The sequence below is a fragment of the Buteo buteo genome, chromosome 4 (genome assembly GCF_964188355.1).
Source record: "Buteo buteo chromosome 4, bButBut1.hap1.1, whole genome shotgun sequence".
Lineage (NCBI taxonomy): Eukaryota > Metazoa > Chordata > Aves > Accipitriformes > Accipitridae > Buteo > Buteo buteo.
The window spans coordinates 13184771-13203813 of NC_134174.1; the positions used below are offsets into that span (position 1 = coordinate 13184771).

General features: G+C 39.3%; 1 protein-coding gene across 2 annotated transcripts in view; it reads left to right on the forward strand.

Moving 5' to 3' along the window:
- The window catches only part of MAGI2 (membrane associated guanylate kinase, WW and PDZ domain containing 2), a 761840-nt gene that overhangs the window by 727774 nt on the left and 15023 nt on the right, over positions 1-19043 (forward strand). The window contains exons 20-21 of one of the 2 annotated variants that reach the window (XR_012650015.1): positions 10161-10299; positions 11490-11572. Coding sequence is in view for 1 of the 2 variants with exons in the window: in XM_075024752.1 (XP_074880853.1) it covers positions 10161-10299 (139 nt within the window). In the remaining variant the exon portion in view is untranslated. The remainder of the gene's footprint in view (positions 1-10160; positions 10300-11489; positions 11573-19043) is intronic. The other variant, XM_075024752.1, reaches the window with a different exon arrangement.

The following is a 19043-nucleotide window of genomic DNA, read 5'->3' on the forward strand; positions in this document are numbered from 1 at the left end:
ATTAACTGTAGGTGAACTATTATTCAGCATTTCTCCAAAAAGCTGTGTGGTTTTTTTAGAATTTGTTTGCAGAAAGGTAAGGAGAAAATATATTCCTTTCACACGTGTAGTTAACATCATTCTTGCAAAAATGTACTCAAATTGACACATTCAAAGCATCCTTGTAACTCTATGCCTAATAGCACAATCCTTCAAGCCAGCTGTGAAAAAGAATGAGTTAATAATCTTGCTAAAAATGATTCAGTATGAATTTCCAGACTAAAATACTTAGTTGGCAGGCAGGCACTATATTTAAATCTGTATTTTATGAAGGATTTATAAGATTTTCAGGTCTAAAAAATTAATTAGCCCTAGCTTAAAAAAATTAAGAATCAAGAGTGTTAGAAAAAAATTAATACACCGCATGATGCTGCTCTGATAATTGAAACACTTTTTCCAGCAACTGGAATGACACAGGTAGCCTCTCTTCTGTTTTCCCAAACCACAACAAGTAGAAACTGGGAGAGATCACCTATGAAGGTAAAAGGATACAGATATTAGACCCATTCCTATGGCCCAACCAGCCCAGTATCCTCAATCCAACAAGAACAAGTAGAGGATGCTTAGGAAAGGAATATAGGACAAGTACAAAATGATTCTTCGCTGGGTATAACAACATCCAAGCCCCTGGCAATCAACAGTTTACAGATTTTTTTTTTATGCTAGAATTTTCATATTTTGTATCTAGGACTATTTTTTAACCATTTAATTGAATTTGCTCATGCTTTTGACATTTCCTGATATACTATGTCAATGGATTCCAAAGCTAAATGCTTGCATTGTTTGAAAAAAGCTCCTTTATTTTGTTTGTAGCTACAACATAATAAACTTTTGATTGCTTCCTCATTCTCCATATTGTTCCTTATTCTGTTGGCCTATATCATATCCACCTTTTTCCCACTGAAGCTTACCAGTCTATTTCATCTTGCCTCATCAGGGAGCTGTTCTTTACCCTTGATGAGCCTCACTAGCCTCCTCTGAACCATTTCTCAATCTATCACATTCATCTGGAGGTGGAAGCACCAGGACAATCTGCAGTTTTCAAGATACTGGTGCTCCTAAATGACGTAATGATGGCTTCTCTTTTATTCTCTATTCTTTCCCTAGCAGTTAATATTCTGTTTGCTTTTTTGACTGGGCTGACATTTTCAGCAAGCTAACCACAAGGACGATGAGATCTGTCTCTTCAGGGGTAATGGTTAATTTAGAGTGATTGTGTATGTAATTTTCCACATGTACTGTACTTAGCGCTTAGCACTTAACACCACTGAGTTCCACCTGCTGCTTTAACACACAGTATTGTGCTATCTTTTTACAGTTTTTAACTTTAAGTTTAGATTTGACCATTCTGCATGGTATTGTGTTGCCTGCAAATCTTATTACCCCAATCTTCAACTTCTTCACCATGTCATTTACAAATATGCTGAACAGAATAATCACTATAGTAAGGTCTTTTGATTGTGAAAATTGACCACTTATTCAAGGCTTTTTTTTTTCCTAGAATTTAATCTCTTACCTAGAAGGCTCTGTTCTTTCTCATCCCGCAGCAGAGCCTTTACTGAAGGCTTTACTATTAAAAGCTTTCTGAAAATGTCAGTATGCTAACCAGATCACATTTATCTATAAAGTCATTGAGAGCTCCAGTGACCTGCAATAGATCTGTGAGGAATGGCTTCCCTCTACAATAGCCACACTGACCCTTCTCCGCTATATCATCATTATCCATGTGCCAAGTAATCCTCACCATCCTTATTGCTTTCTTCCGTCTGCTCAATTGAACATGAGACTCGCTTGGTTACTTTCCAGGACCGTTCTTAAAGACTGGTGTCACACTTGCCACTTCCCATTCCTCTGCTCTTCAGCAATGTACTGATTTAGGCAGTAGACTACATCCTGGAGCTACTAGTTTAGCAGCTTCATATTCATATTCCTTTAGAGTTTAGGATGGAAGCCATCTACTTCTGGTGGTTTCTTACTATCCATTTCATCAGTTTGTTATAAAATCTTTGCCACTGACCCTACCATTGGAGTCAGTTCCTCAAACTCACCCCCATGGTGAGCAGCCCCTCTGCAAGAGTTTTGCTGCGCTCCTCTTTAGTGAACATTGATGCAAAGAATTCATCTATTTTCTGCAGTCTTTTCTACCTGGCGCCCAAACTACCTTTTGAGATCTTGGTTCTCTGACATGTTCCACACCTCTGGTATGTTTGAAAGTATATTCTTAGCTCTTCTATTTTAGCATTTTTCCTCCTCAGAATGTTTCTGTGGTTTTATGTTTAACTTCTCAGAGTTTATGTTCTTTTCTGTTTTGCTCTTTGAATGCAACTTTGGATGAAGCAGTCTAGATGCCGAGGCTTCTACGTAGGATCTATAAGATCAGTTTGCCAAATCTTGAATTTGCTTTGCTTTTGCCTAATGGGAACTGCCTGAGACCATCAAGAAGATATGAGAAAATTTTCTTCTTCCTTTTTAACAGTGTCTACTAGTTCCCATCCGTGACTGTAGTGTTGGAAGTACATGCTATTAATATTACATTACACTACACTGAGTCATCCTAGTTCTATTTTAAAAAAAGTAATGGTATATCAATTAACTCCAGTAGGATAATGAATTTTCCTTTTATCTTTGACACATTTAATTCACATATACATGGATTATTTTGCAGCAATGCTGCAGAAGGCATCAAGTATACTGTAGTACCAGAAGTCCATTTTGCCATCTTGTTAGCCACCCACGACTGCAAACTCCATTTCTCTCTCCTGCACTCCCCATTTCCCGCAGACACTCAGTCATGCACATTTTCCACTTTCCAAGCTCTCTCTCTGTAATAGCACTTCTAATGTTTCTCCCCCTCTCAGGAAAAGGTGAAAAGCGAAAAGAAGAAAAAGCTAGAGCACCTGCTGGGGACTGGTGCGAAAGCCATTTCTTGCTCTGCACCAGCTCCGTCCGTGTCCCGCGGCCCCTCTCTTCCCCGCAGCGTCCCCCCGCTTTGGGCAGGAGGCAAGAGCAGCTCCTGCGGGGCCAAAGGGCCCGGCATTTCCAGGGGTAAGAAGCCACAGCTGGTTGGCCACAGAAAAAAAAGAGCTTGTGACTCTAAACCATCACGGGTGGTTGCTTCAAAAGTGGCGGGGGGCACATTAGTGTGATTCCTCCAAAGAGAAATGCCATGTCTCTTACTGAGACACCCAAGCTCACATACCTAAAATGCACTGGAGGGAGTCCAGGACTAGAAATACCCCATAGCTTTGCTCAGGCTACACCTTACACCTGGGATTTCCAGGCAGTATTAAAAATCCTCTGCTGTGAGGAAATTTGCACAGCAGATATCCAGCCTGTGCCTAATGCCAGCCAACGATATTAGGGCTTGACTACTTGGAAATTCACCAAAATAAATATTCTGGAGTTGCTATTTGGTCTCCAAGTACAATCTCTCAGCCTCTTGGATTCATTAACAATAACAACAGCAACAAATAATATGCAAAAAATGTTTCAGTTATAAAAATAGAATGCCCATATAAAAGGAATTAAGTGTAATTAGTCTCTTTCCTGAGGTTTAATTATAAAATGCATTAATAAAATGACAGATAGCAATGCCCTCTGCACAAATCATTTGAGGCAGCTTTTATCATTAGATTTCCTCATTTGACATAGAATGAAAATGTGCATTACAATTAATTTCATTTTGTGCAACCGGGAACTATACAACTGCTTAGAGACCGTTCCTTACGCACTGACAGAGGCAAACATGCACAAGGCTATCATCAGTAGTTTAAAAGTACATTTGAGTAAGGAAAAACCTCTTTACTACATTAAAGCTGTATGTATTTCCTTCTGATTTAGCCTGCTTCTGAAATTCTGTTTGTATGTATGGTTGGCTTTTTTAAACAAAACAGGTAATAATTACTATAAAATACAGCCAGAACAAAGACTCCACGGAGATAAACTCACAAGTACTAGAGGCACTTTATTCTAATGATTTGGAGAAGCTTTACAATTTTCTTTCTAATTAACCTATCAATAGTGATGTCACTTAAACATTCCTTAGGAATATTATCTTCTCATTATTGCCAGAAAACATGCTGCCCAATTTTATAGCTCAGTTGTTCTTACGCATGGATGGAGCGTCTGAATTAACTTGAACTGAAACAGATTTTTTTAAGAGACATTTCCCATACACACAAACTACTTTCATAATTACATTTAAATCATTAATATTCAAATTTAAAAACATTAAGGGGGGAAGCATTCAGTGTTTACTTTGTGCTTGCACATTGTAAGAATATAACAGAGGAACATTCTCTTTTATGAAATGCCATCGGGTCAGGAGGAGAACCAGTGGGTTTGGGTAGGCATTTATCCCAAAGAGCATGGAAATTCAGCCAGGGCCACGTTCTGTAGGAAGAAAGAAACACAATGCAAAATCAATGTGTGTAAAATTGCCAGATTCATAGCTGCAAAGAGCGTGTTTCTTCAGAATAAATACAGCTCAGGCAGCAGCCATGCAAGCTTCCCAGGCTGGCTTGCCAATGCGCTTCAACCTTAAGCTGGTGGGAATGTCTGGAGGGTGCGGAGGTCGATCACTCCGGCTTTGTAGTCGGTGCTGAAGACTGCCAGGAAGGTTACAAATCAGAGCTGATGCCAGTTCAGGGGGTGTTCCGTGATGCAGGGCCTGCCTGTTGGGAGTGGGAAGGGGTCCATCCGTTCATTTCGCATGACTGGCCTCCAAAGAGCTGCCAGCCTTGCATTCATTGCAGCTCCGCGCACACCCCCCCTGTAACAACACCTTCAAATTAAAGTTTATTCCAAAGAGCCGAAGGCAGCCTGTGGCTTTGTGAGATTAAAATATTGGATTTCAAGGGCTGTGCTCTCAAACATTTTCTCTGCTATTTGTGCATTTAAAAATTGGTGATTAGGATGCATGTGTCCTCTCAGGCTGTCAAGCAAAAACTGTACCTGAATGGCATGGGAGCTGAAGGTATTATTTTAGGGGTGGCTAACTCTCCAGATTTGGGGAATCATTTTTTCTGTTAATTTCTTGACAAAAATTAAATCCATAAAGTGTAAAATGACAGAGGACCTAAATGCCATGCAAAATGATAATGTTGCTACATTGAAGTTTATCTTTTAAAATATTCTGGTGTTTCATCTGAAAAGCTTTATATCTCCACAGAAGGCAGCTTGCTGAAATGCCTCTTAAAAATAATGGTCTGATATTCAAATGTGCTGCTTTCCATGAAAGGAGCTAATGCCACAGGGTCACACCCAATAAAAGATTTAGACACTCAAACCTTGATGCTGCAACACCTGTTAGGTGGCTGGTGTCCCACTAGATGCAGAGGGAAGATTACATGTGTCAGAATGATATCCAAGCAGTCTGCAAGGAAGGTAGAAAAGGTAAGAAAGAGAAATATATTAACAGAAATATGCAGAACAGGAAAAAAAGAGGTCCATTGCTTGCTGAGAATGTGGAGAAGGCTGAAACATTCCATTTTTTCTTTGTATCAGTCTTCATTGAGATGTTCAGAAGGGCCATAAACTTACATCAACAAAGAGAAATGAGTATAAATCAGAATAAAGAGAAAACTGCTTAAAGCATACTTAGATTCAAGTCAGCTGAACATGCTGATGTTTGTATATGCTCAATGACTAAGAGAAAGTAATTTCTAGACTATTAGAACTATGTCCAAGAATTCATGGAGGACAAGAAAGTTAGTAGCAGACTAGAGAAAAGAAAATGTGTTCCCTATCTTTAAAGTTAAATAATAGAGAAAAGTTCCTTTAACTTTCGTTCTCAGAAATAATGTGACAAGTTATCAAAAAGTCCACCAACATGTAAATTGTGGAAAGCAAATCTTGTCACACCAGTCTAATTTTCATTTGTTATTTCTTATTTTCATTTTTATTTCTTTGTGGAAAAAGGGGAAGAACAATGTATGAGGCATCTTCTTTTCACCTTTCAACACCACCTTGTATGAAATTCACAGAAAAGGGATGGGGAAATAGACTCTAGGTGGAATCACTGTAATGTGGTTACTGAAAATAATCCCTCTCAAAGGCTTTTCTGAATGGTTTGCACCTGAATATTAATTACATGTGTGAAATTACAAGTGTGGTTCTGAGGGTTCTAGGAGTAAACCAGCTCGACTCAATAATTTCATTAGTAATTGGAGACCTATTGGTAAATAATAAAACAAAATTTGCTGATGCCAAGATGTCACTATTCATAGAGGGTTTAAAAGGACTTTGAGGAACTGACTTGGATTTCAAAATGAAAATTTCATAGTAAAGCAGTCGATCTGATAAAATTCACTGAGGTGCACTGTGCTTAGTTTAGGGCAGGGAAATCAGATGCACAGTGTAAAATGGGGGGTAACTGTCTAGACAATACTGCTGGGGATAATCTCAGAATCCAAGCTAACTGTGAGTCACAAATCTGCTGTGTTACAAAAAGGCAAAGGTCTCATTCTGGGAACATTATATACCCCCCACCCTAGTAATATCTTCACTTTGGAGACCATGGACAGACTCGGAAGGATCCAGAAGAGAAGTATAGAGAAATGTCACGTGTGGTAAAAAACTGCAGGAATCAACTTTTGATCCTGAAGAGAGAGTAATGAGGATCCCATATAACAGGCACTGGGTTCTTTTTGGACCTGTTTCTATGCTTACCATTACCTCTGGCCTCACCTTGGTGCATCTTCAATATGTGGGTATATCTAAGCTCTTCTCAGAGCTTCTGCATTTAAAAAAGACAGAAATAGCCCCACAATATCTAAAAATCTATTCCACAACAGAAAAGACAATAGAGCAAGCACATTTGAATGCCTGGCCAGAGAGAAAGCATACAGCATGGTTTCCTCCCATATCAGACATAAGAGAATCTACATTGGCGAGGGGAAGGAAGGGGAGGTTATAAATGTTTAACTGCAGAAAAAGTATGAATAGGAATTTTTACCTTATTAGACACATGGGGAACCACTCCTCAGTCAAAGTTTTCTCTTTCGTATGAATTCCCCAGATATGAGTATAAAGTCTAATTGAAGCTTTTCTCAGGGTAAGAATGTTGGCAACATTTCTCTTTCTTGTTGTTTTTCTTATCTAATCAGAGCTGGGCTTGTGCTGCAAAGGCAGTATAAATCAGTTATACATCAGTCAGCCACAAGACACAAATGCATGGAACACAATTAACCCGCTGTTCCTACAACTATTTATTTTACCTTTGGTCTCACGCTTTCTGATGTAAATTTCAGAGCACCTAATTTTTACAAACTTGTTTTTCTTTCCTCCTTTGGTCACATAACCAAGATGCTGGCCTTTTTAAGTTTTCCCAGGTTATTTGCACATAAGATTTTATAAGAAAAGGAACTATCAGATCAGCTACATGCTGCCTACAGAAAAAAAATATTTTAATCCACTGAAATACAGAAAAGGTTACATTAATACAAGATAGTTCCTGCATATTGACCAATGAGAACAGAACAAAGGCAAACAGCAAGGGAAAAATGTGACATTAACTTAACCTTTTTACATATTAAACTGTATTAAAGTCTCTTTCTGTCTTTCTGCTCCAGAGTGCAGAGGATTTTATTTGAAGGACTGTACGTGCTCTGCACAGCTTTCATCAGTACTCATTTTAAAGGCTATTTATCAAGGAGTGTTAAAAACACCTCCTTCATTTGATCTAATCTGGCACCACTTCTCTCAAAACATGCTAACAAGATAATTTTAAATACCTTCTGCAAAACATGGTCTATCCAGTCAACATGACACAAAAAAGAGCTGTCTTTAAGCCTTTGGAAAATCTGAGTTTACTTTTGCAGGATTCCTACAAGGGTTTAATTGTTTTATGACATTTAGAAACAGGTTTTCCCAAACTGACTGAATTTTGCCTGTATTTGGCCTGACTAGTGTCCTTGTGGGGATGCTACAAGTCCATCTTCTGTCTGCATTACAGAAGCGGTAAGAGAGATTTTCCCTTTTTGCTGAGTGTGTGCAGCAACTACATCCTACCAACCGCTCCAAAAGTGAGGGTGATGCAAACAGTCCTGCATGGCCAAACCTGGGGGAGATCTCTCCGTGATCCAGAGAGCACCTGTGTTCCGTGTCACTGTGCCCTGGAGGTCATCATAAATGTCTAAAAATGCGTACTGCATGGTACAACCAAATGCATTCTTCCTAACAGGGAAAATCTGCTAAGGAAGAAATTTGCACTGCAAAAATAAGGCCTTTTTGCAGAAAATAAACCTGATTTTTTCCCCCCCACTTCTCAGTCTGTCTGCAGCATTTACAAAGTGTGATAGTAATGCTGAGAAGTATTATTTGGATTAATGGCTTTCTAGTTAAGTAAAGTACTAGAATAGATTGCATACAGGATCCTGGGAGAGTTCTTAAAATAGTCTGGAACTCCTATTGACAAAGTCTGAATTCCTATTGAGAAACACTGCCATAGTGCTTTTGGTAGCATTCTTTCTATCTATGAACAAAAATAGGGACTAGATAACTTCTTGACATCCCTTCCACTTTTCTTTGATGCTAGGAGTCTTGTTGACATTTGATATTATGCACATTTATTTGGTAAATACTGTATTTCAAACTCAGGAAGGAAGGAAAGCCTCTGAAGGATTACACTTCTAGTTGACAGAAATACAATAGTAGCAAAGAAACCATACAGAACAGAAAACATTTCAATGTCCAACGCCAGCGAAGAGCTGGTTTTGTCACAACAGGCTTATAAGAGGAAAAGGAAGTGCCCATCATCGTGACATCTGTATAGCCTCCTTAAAACCCTCTCTAGGATGTATAGGCATTGTTATTTTAGTGTCGTGGATACACACGGTGAGGCAGCCATGCTCCTGCCAAGCAGCTGTGCTCCTCTGGCACTGATAAGCGGTTTGCTGAACCCCCTCAACTGAGACCCTCACGCACCCCTCTTGGCTGCCCATCACCTGGACCCGCACCTCTACCAGCGCCAGGAGATCAGCCCTCCAGCTGGGAGGTCTGCTCCAACTGGTCACCCTCTGGTGGGGCTGGGAGGCTGCTGCAACGCACCTGCAAAACGTGACCTCCAAAGGCTGTGGTGCCGCTAATACAGGGCTCACACCTCACCTCACCGTGTTGCTCATTTAATTCTCTCACCAAATAAGTGGGCAGCTGGGGTATCGCAGCACCAAACAAGCTGTACAGCTGCTGCTTCCTACATGTGCTGTCTGCCGTGCTGACCAGGACCAGCAGAAAGCAACCGCTCCCCTATTCATGGAGAAGGTTTCCAGCATCAAAAGCCATGGAGATGCTCATGGAGAGAAGAGTAAAACCAAAACATCCCGGTGGGAGGCAAAGCTGGGAGGGATACTGGGATGGATGGGAGACACAGACATCAGTGCCCCATTTGACAGCTGTAGAAATAGAGGCAGAAAAATAATAACGAAGCTCACTTTGACAGGAAGGTCAGCCAGAAGATGAGTGGCAGAAATCTGTAATCAGAGCCCCGGACTTGGCTGCTCTAACTAGATGGCTCAGCCAGGGGCTGTGCTTATTCTGAGCAAAAACCTTCTGTGGATAAATAGTTCAAAGCATGCTCTTGTAAGAACTCCAGCAAATCTGCATGTCCTGTGCCATAGCACTAACCTTTCTTTGTTTAATAGCTTGCTTCATAAAAACTTTTAATTTGGTGTGAAACTTTACTACCAAGATTTAGATAGTCAAATGATGGATCTTTGTATTTGTGCTTTGAACCTCTATGAAAGCAGCAAGTGAGATGTAGCAAAGTTCTCCTCGGGCCCACACAACACTGCAATTTAGGGTGTAGCACAGATAACGTTTCCAGTGATTCCAACATATCAAGCAATTCAAAAAAACCTCTTACGTGTAGAAGACATGAGGCAAGTTACAAATGCATTACACCGATTTTGGCAGAAGATGAGCAGCATTTGATATACCACATTCAGAATCCACTTTGGAGGTTATTTAATCTGCCAGTAATATCCCTCAGACAGACAGGAACAAATTTACCTTGATGTGTCTGTCTGTCATTCAAGTAACCTGTGATCCATTGAATATGTCTCTTTCTGAAACGCTCATTTTACTGCAATTCTGTCTGACTCAATATTCTTCTTACCTGACAGGTAGGAGATCAAATAATTGAAATCAATGGAGAAAGCACAAGGGACATGACACATGCCAGAGCAATAGAGCTAATCAAGAGTGGTGGCAGGAGAGTGAGACTGTTGTTGAAACGTGGAACAGGCCAGGTCCCGGAATATGGTGGGTTTTCATCTTTACATTTTTCTATGTGCATGAACCTATATAAATTAATTAAATTGCTTTTGAGTTAAGTAGCAAACGCAGGTATTGATATATTGCAATGTCCTGGGGCACATTAAGTATGGGCTTAAGTGCTTACCTAAGTAGAGGTGGACTCACTCACATGTTTAAGTGTTTCCTCGGCTCAAGACCATATACGTGTGTACATCACTGTCACCTGCTGCCCTCCCGACACAGGCAATGGCTTATAAGATGTGCATTGGAGGAAGCACTTTGAACTCTTTAGGGGACATCTCTGAGTGTGCTGGGAGTTGATGATTTGTTCATAAACTGTCCTTTTCTTCCTCTATTGGTACTTCTCTGCACATTTTGAATCACAGCAGATGATCTTGTTGCCATGCAATTCAGTGGCTCAGGTTTAAACTCACAGCATTAACAAGAATGTCCTTGTTTCTTTGACAACCTCACCCATTATATTATCTCTGACAATATACACAGATGATCAAGTAGAAGCCAACTCTGAATAAAAAAGGAGACTGCTCATTGTGGTGAGAAAGCAGGATCCATTCTTCTTATTTTTTTTTTTGTTTAAGAGGGACTTCTGGGACTTTTTATGAGTATTTCAAAAAGTGTGAGTCATTTAGACAATATAGAAACCTTATTTCACTACTGAAATGACAAGAAGTACAAATAAATTATCCAAAGGTAATTTCAAAGACAAAAAGCTCTTTTTAAAAATTGAAATCAGGGCTTACTCTAAAGTATGGTGTGACAATGTCATATATTTACATAAGTTCTATGATGTGCACAGCTGGGCCTGAAATCTCACAGGAAAAGGGTTTTTTTTAATGAAAATTCCTTGACTTCTTTACACTAGGAGGTCCAAAACTCGATAAAACTTTTTTAATGTTACTTTTGATGTTCCAGCATAATTTCCTATTAGAATCAGAAATTGCAGTAGCATATGAAAATTCAAAGTAATACTTAGGCTTAACTGTAGGTTCAGGTCAGTCTTTGTTACCAACAAAAATTCATTACCTCTGTTGGAGACATTAAAGTCAGCTCCACTGAAAGTCAGCGCTTTGCCGGCTGTCAGTATGCATGGTAATTGCACCATTTTCATCTCTAAACTAGAGCCAATTCTGTGGCTGAGGCAATACTCAGGATAGTGTATGTTGCATTTTTTCCAGCTTTCAAGAGCTTCTGAATAAGGGCAGCAAGGATGGGCCATGGCCCACTCATCTGGTGATAAAGTTACTGAGTTATACTTTTGGTGAGTAGGAACAAAGCCAAAATGGCTTTCAGGGATTATGATAAATCGGTACTAAGATATTAAATATCAGTTTTAACCACTGTATAATCCTTTCAGAGAGACCTCCAACAGATATTCAGATCAACTCCAAAACTCTTTTGTAGGGAGAAGTGCATCAATTTTAATGAAAGAACAAACAAACATCCAGAACTGATATAGTGGTAGTAATCCTTCTCAAATAGCAGAACCATATACCAGCAGTTCTCTGGTTCCTCAGAAAACAATTTAATCTAAGGGGGGTCACAGGAGGCTGCTATGAGAAGAAAATCAATTACAGTTCAGACCCATTCCAAATCTGACTTTCTTAAGATCCCTGTTCTGGATGGCACTTAAACCTAGGTTTATGGGAAATCCAAAATAAATTTCTGCATTTATATAATCTTATAGATCTGTACCTTATTCCAGAATCATAAGAAAATGAAAATAGATGTAAAAAAAGTTCAGTGTAAATAGCATTGTTTGGAGAAAACAAATTTCCCAAAAGGTGTAAATGTGTGTGAGCCTTCCCTTTCCCAGAAGAACATCAGTAGAAAATGCAGATAAACCACCACAAATCCAGGCACAGTTTGTAGTGCTAACAGAAAGAAATAAGACAACTTCACAGGACTGTTTAAAGCCATGCTCGCTATTCAGAAGGGCATTTGGAATGCTTAGCATTAGCTGTGTAAAAATGCAGATTAGTGCAAAATAGAAGTCGCTACGAAGAAGTACTGTTTAATTGGATCATTTTCCTAGCTGCATTCCCAGCTTACAGCTCCATACGGGAGGAGAACTAACTAGCTGTGCTTGAAAGCCGTGTTGTCCTACTCACTGAAAAAGCAGTAAAAGTGTTCAGGAGTTACTTTGTAATGTACATACAACCTACAGAAAGCATCGCAGCACAGGATAACATCCACCGGTCTTGCAGTTCTTAATATGTGTGTTACTCAGGCAGAGGAACATTAGTGCTGTATCCAGTCTGCAGACAGGTTGGAAGTAAAATATGAAGATGCCTGTAGAAATTAACTGAGATATTAAAGTCCTCCCTAGGTCATTTCCCAAAGCAACAAGAAATGCTCTAAGAACAAACAGAAGGTGCACATAAAAACGAACAGCAGCCTGCTTAGGAAGTTAAAAAACAGAAATTAACAAACAGAAGCAATTAAAACCAGAGGGCATGTCTCAGGAAGGCCATATCTCAAGGGTAAGTCATCGAGCTGAAAATAACGTCTGTCAGAGTATTAATGACGGAGATCCCCAGAAAGAACATCCTTTCCAAATAATGGAAAACTGAACACAGAGAAGATTGTGACAGCAAGCTTGAGGACAAAGTGGACCTGAGGTCAGCAGATAAACTAGTCAATATTTAGTAGTTCCCTCTTCTTCCCACCAGAATTGCACGCTTGAGATGTAACAAGACTAATTGGACCTTTTTTTACTGAAATAATCAGACTTTTTTTTTTTTTTTAGCAAGTACATGTCAGAAATATTTCTTATTCTCATTAGGGTCCCGCTCTGGAGACCATTAGTGGGAAATAAGACTTAGTTGAGTATAAAAATGCAAGGCTGGAGGACTGAGCTGGTATCTGTCTGGATTGCAACAGTGGTGTGCAGCAGAAGCCTAGGGAGAAATATAAAAACAGAGCACGTGTACCAGGGTCCTCTCCTGGATATTCTCTCTCAGTCTCTGACAGGTGAAGTGGTCAGGGACTTCCCAAGTCAGGTCTAGCAACGCTGTGTTTAAAGACCTTTCCAACAGCCATGGCATTCACACTCACAGCATTAAAAAGAAGGAAGCTTACCTAGAACAACCTAAACCAACCAGCCGAAACCCATCACATTATTGTCTCTCAGTCTCCAACTTTTTTATTTTCCTTGTGCAATATAATCAATGCTTTTTAAATTCCAGAGCCATGTTTCTGGCAGTACAAAATATGGCAGTATGTATTTAAGTGCAAGAAATATCAGGATTTGAATGATGATGTGATTGACATCAGTAAAAGCAGTGTTAAGGAAAAATCATCAATGGTAAGAAAGTGATCTGTGAAAGAAAAGAATGTGTATTGAAAAGAAGAAAGGACTCAGTGAAGAAACAAAGAACAAGCTCCTGGGAGGATGTAAATCTCCTGAATGAGTTATGTCAGTTTATGCTGCCTGGAAATCTGTCCCTACAAGTACATCTCAGAAAACTCTGGCTGAGATGAAGCACTATTGCAACCTAGGGGAAGAAATAAAGTGTGTTGCAAATGCATCATTTACCTCAACTCCAGCTGCTGATTTTGCTTGAAAGCAAATGCCAAAGATCCCAGAGCGCTTCAGAGGAAGAAATCCCCTTGTAGCGTGCACGGTAGCATCACAATATATGGGAAGGAGCACGGATATGATTAATGCTCCAAAATGATAGCTGATTTCACAGCAGGGTGCAACAAAAGAAGCTTAGAAAACAGATGTTTTATCACGCAGCATCTCAGAACATGTTTGCTGAGGATAAGGATAGACAGAGGAACTGTGCTTCCACTGAAGGTGAACTATCACAGTTCATCCGAACCCAAAGAACATCAGCATCATCTTTCATAGGAAATAGTCTGCCAGCCATGTTCTCCAAAGAACCAAGTCATAGTGAGAAATCATATTACTGTGTAAGAAAGACTAGAAGTACTGCTGGGAATCCTGATCCTGAAACGTACTTAATGCCCAGGGAGTCTGGCTGGAGGGAGTGTGAGGTTTCATACATGTCACAGGACACAAAACTCACAGTCTTCACTGTAGCACTGAGCACTTCTCAGACTGGCATTAAATAGAATTCAAATAAAATGATAGACCAAGATTTGTCTTGCAATGGCTGCCTAATTCCCTGCATATGCATCTACCTAAGAGGTTATTTACTGACTTCAGCAGGAGCTACTGGGTGTGCAGCACTTCTAAAAATCTGTCTGCTCACACTGTGGGAGCCTCATTATAGATGCTCATATATTTCAGGCCTTAGCCATAGCCGTATATACGCCATGAAAAGGACATGTACGTTGCACAGCCAAACATTAGAATGAAGAGGCATCCCTAAAGGCAAAACATTGGAAAACTGTTCACAAAATCCCAAAATAGTAACATTACAGGTAAAGTAGAACAAACAAATCACAGCTTCTCCATCCAGCAATGATTTCTGCAAGAGTCAAGTTAATTCTAATGATGGATCAGCCCCAGGAAGCTACAGTTTTGTCTGAGAACAACCACTGTTTTCTCTAAGTATCTGTGGAAGAAGGTCCCTAGGAAAGCCTGGGATGTTTCATTCTCAGTCTCAGCAGTCCTGGCAGCTTGAGTTTTCTGGCTTACTGCTCCTAGCCTTTCCCGACTGGAGCTTCCATTACTCAGAGCTACATTAAAATGCTTAAGTTCCTAGATGTATCCAAAAGCAATGAGTCTGTCTTTTTTTTTATTTTATTTTTCAAATAATTCCAAACAGGGCATAAAGGTGGAAGAGGCTGAGGCATGGTTAACACTTGTCAGTGGACACTATCCCTCCAGTAAGGCACAACCTCCTGCCCCAGATGCTTTCTGCCTGGCACTGCAGAGGGAGCAGAAACACTGAATTTCACCTGTGAGGCATATCTAGAAGAAAGCTAATTCATTTCCCTTCCTGCTTTCACAGCAGGACTTCAAAATCATACTTTCTATCAAGTTTGGTAGTTTTTCACTTAGTTTTCAGTTGCTTAAGAGCTCCTGCAGAAAGTTGTAAGTTTTAGAGAGTCTAGCCCATTCACACTGAGATTTTGGAAAACTTTTCCATCGCCCTGTCTTGGAAATCTGGATCTGGCCCTGAGTGTGCTAGGTCACGGTGTGGTGCTAACACACACAGAGCCACAAGAACCAGAATCGTTGAGGTTTGGTGAACAAGGAATCTGTGTCATGGGGCTGGTTAATGCTTTATGGATTTACACAACGGTGGTTTTTTTCTCTCTCTCCCCCACCCCTTGTTTGACTTACTTTGTTAAAAGACATGTCCTGAGGTTGCACTGTGCATTTTTGGAATCTCTGTTGCTTCACACGATGCTAAATAATGTACAAAACTCACCCCATGGGTTCATGACATTCAGGTGATTTTACAGAACTAGTTTAGATTCAGTTTTGGCTGTTTAAGGGAGGAAAAGTTCTGTAGGCAAAAAGTGAAGTTTCAGTATATGCAAAATCATTGCAGGTTAACAGATAAAAGCTACTAGTTATTTAGCAGTAAGTCGATTTTGAAGGGCCTGGGAGAAACAAAATCTCAGCTCATGTTTCATCACTACCCCACCAACAAAACCAAAAAATGTCAGAGTTGATACCAATACAAGGATTTTTCATACAAATAAATTGGCACAGTTCTGAAATGCATTAAACCCTTTGCTTTTGATTTGTTATGACTCCTTCAGAAAGCACCTCAAGATGTACTCCACATCCATGGTCTGGGTGAACCTACATCCTGTATATATATATATGCACAGTAGTTTCAGTCTTCCACTAATATTTAGACTTACAGCATGCTTATTTGTCTTAGCTTTACAGAAATACTTCTTTCCTGTTACATATAAGCTTTTTACTCAGTTGTTCTAAACTTACTAAGAATTCTCTGCTCTAACAATAGTAAAATATCTGTATGTCACTGGTTCTGTTAATTCTAATGATTGGTCCTAGGCTGTTCCTCCCCTTCCTTTAGGAATGGTACCTTCCAGTCTCTCCATGTGCATGAAAAGTGACAAGCATGGGTCCCCATATTTCTACTTATTGGGCCACCCTAAAGACACGGTTTGTAAACTCTGCATGTATATTATCTTTCTCTAATACACTTTCGTTTCTCACAACTGTTAATAGAGCCTTTTCCAACTTTTTCTTACACACTAGCTCGCTTAATAGTTTCTACAGTATTTGACTTTTCTTTCATAACTGATTATCTTAGATACCAAAGCAGCTATAGATTTTACAAATGTCTTTTAATATCCTAGATAACTGGCTCTTCATGTAACACTGCTGCTAGCACAAGAAATGCTGCCATAGGTCTGCTATATATCTGCTTTTTCTCATGACAGAAATTTATCCTCTGAATATGACTTTTCAGGTAGAAAATCTTAAACTTTTGAGAACCAAAGCCATAGTTTTCCCCTTCCTTATGATACTTGGCTTCCAAAATGTTAGTAATGTGAAGGTGGAAGTTAGGTGCTAATCTCAAACAATATCTATATGCAGCCTCTTGAAGAAATAACTAATGTAAAATTGAAGACTTTTTGGAACATGCTGTAAGGCAATACTTGTTTTTTAAACCCAGTGGCTATGCTGAATTTACACATAGCACTTTGCACTTGATTTCAGGCTATTTTCTTCATATATCAGATTCAGCTGCACAAATTGTTCAGATACATCAAATTTGTAATACAGAGTCATGGCCCAGAAATGATACGTGGAAAGGAAAGGAAAGGAAAAGAAATACTTATTTTTTTCTATTTTTTTTATCGATTGCTGTCTTCACAGAAAATGCAGAAGTGTTCAGATGCATTCGGTCTGTCTGCTGTTGACTTTGCACAATGTAGTATATTTGCTAAAATTATAAGGCCAGTCTCACACTGCTGAAGTAGACAGATTGGAAATAGAAAAGGAGTTACACCCAAAGGTATCCACCTATCCTTTGAGCTTCGAGCAGCTCCTCCAGTGTGATGCCCACAGAATTTCTGCCCCCAGCACCCAGGCACTAAACTGTGCTTAAGTTACCAGTCTTGTGCACGCAAATCCGGGTAATTGAAGCGATTGCTTGCATATGTTTCCAGTTACAGCTTATTTCCAATTTGTGTCTACAAATAAGAATTTTTTGAACACAGATGTGTCACTATACTTTGCTAGAGCAGAGCTGGACACATCTAGAGGCCATCTGAAAATTGTACCCATATAGTTCAATCATGTATGTCACCATCGGAGACCTCCTAGCAACAAAGAAGTTCCTGCATCATGTAGAAATCTGAATTGCACCTTTCCTTGCAGTAATTCTCACCTTACTTCTGCTTTGTTCTTCACTAAAAGTAGTTCAGAGACATGATGAGGTTAAAAATCCAGGCTGACATTAGGGCCATTTTGTAAGTCTCAGTTGTCAAGCATAGGAAGTTCAGTAAACTGCAGTCCCACCACAAGTGTTATATATTTATAACCCCAACTTTCTATGCATTTTCTTTATTTTTCCTCCTATAGCATAATAGACACATGAAGTAAGCCTTTTTTCTTGAAATAAGTAGAAATGTAAATCCTCTATAAATACAGCTAAAGTTAGTTTTGCACAGTCTCTCAGCTGTGAATGGTTCTGATTGATTATTTATTTGGCAGGAAGTGTTAGGACAGAATTTTTTTCTTGGTAAAATACATCCAAAAAATCAAAAGCAATTTAGTTTGGGTTGACACCAAAACTGAAATACATGATTGATAACAAAGTAATATCAGGTCAAACGAAAATATGTGTGTTATAAAATGTTTCCATTTCAGGTCTTTTTAATGAAAGGGTTTTGGGGGGAAGGATTTTCCTAAAGAGCCAGTTCTGCGGTGGGGCTTTTCCCAACCAAAATTGTGGCTGTGCTACCATTCACTAGACCAATGGTGTAAGTCAAATTTCCTGATGTAAAACAAATTATTGACCATTCCAACATCCCTTAGGAGAGGGCCCTACCATAACATCATAGCGCAGTCTGTTATGAGTCCACATTTCTCCAATAGAAATTGCTACATTTTGTATAAATAATCACTTACGGCAGATGATCAGCAGGCTTACTTGAAGTTAGATGTAGCACAGGAGAGATGCAGGTGCTAGAAGGTGGTTTAGAAAGTATATCCAGATCAAGTGATACATGCCTGTGCTTCCTTGCACCGTGGGTTTGGTAGCCCTTACTAGTGACCACTGCATTTATATTTGCAAAAATAGATGAAAAATTGGGAGCTTATACTGTGGTTTTATTGTTTGAATACAGTTAAATCCTTCAGAAATCTCCAGTGAGCTGCAGACTGCATTTTTCTAGTTCTTTAACTCTGTTAGAATGTCTGAAGCTTTTATGTATGTCTAATAAATGGCTACAGCATCTCGGCCTGTACATTTAAGCCAGATACTCCTACCTGTTCAGAGTACTGATCAGATAATCCAATTCATCCTATTTTTAATGCTTATTTTATAAATCTCTAGAGCTGAGGTTGGGTGTTATTTGAAACTTGAACTACCCTATATATCATTCATCTGATGTGAGTGCAAAAATCAATAGTCATTTTGGAAAAGTGCCCTTTCCTTCTGTGACCACTTTGGTGGAACTGCAAACATTCATTCATATTCCTGCTGCATTTCCAATACCACCTTCTTATTTCTAGCAATACCAACTTAATTTTGGGAACCTGTGGTGTGTAAAAAAAAAAAAAAAAAAAAAAAAAAAAAAAGGACTAACTAAATGAATCAAAATAC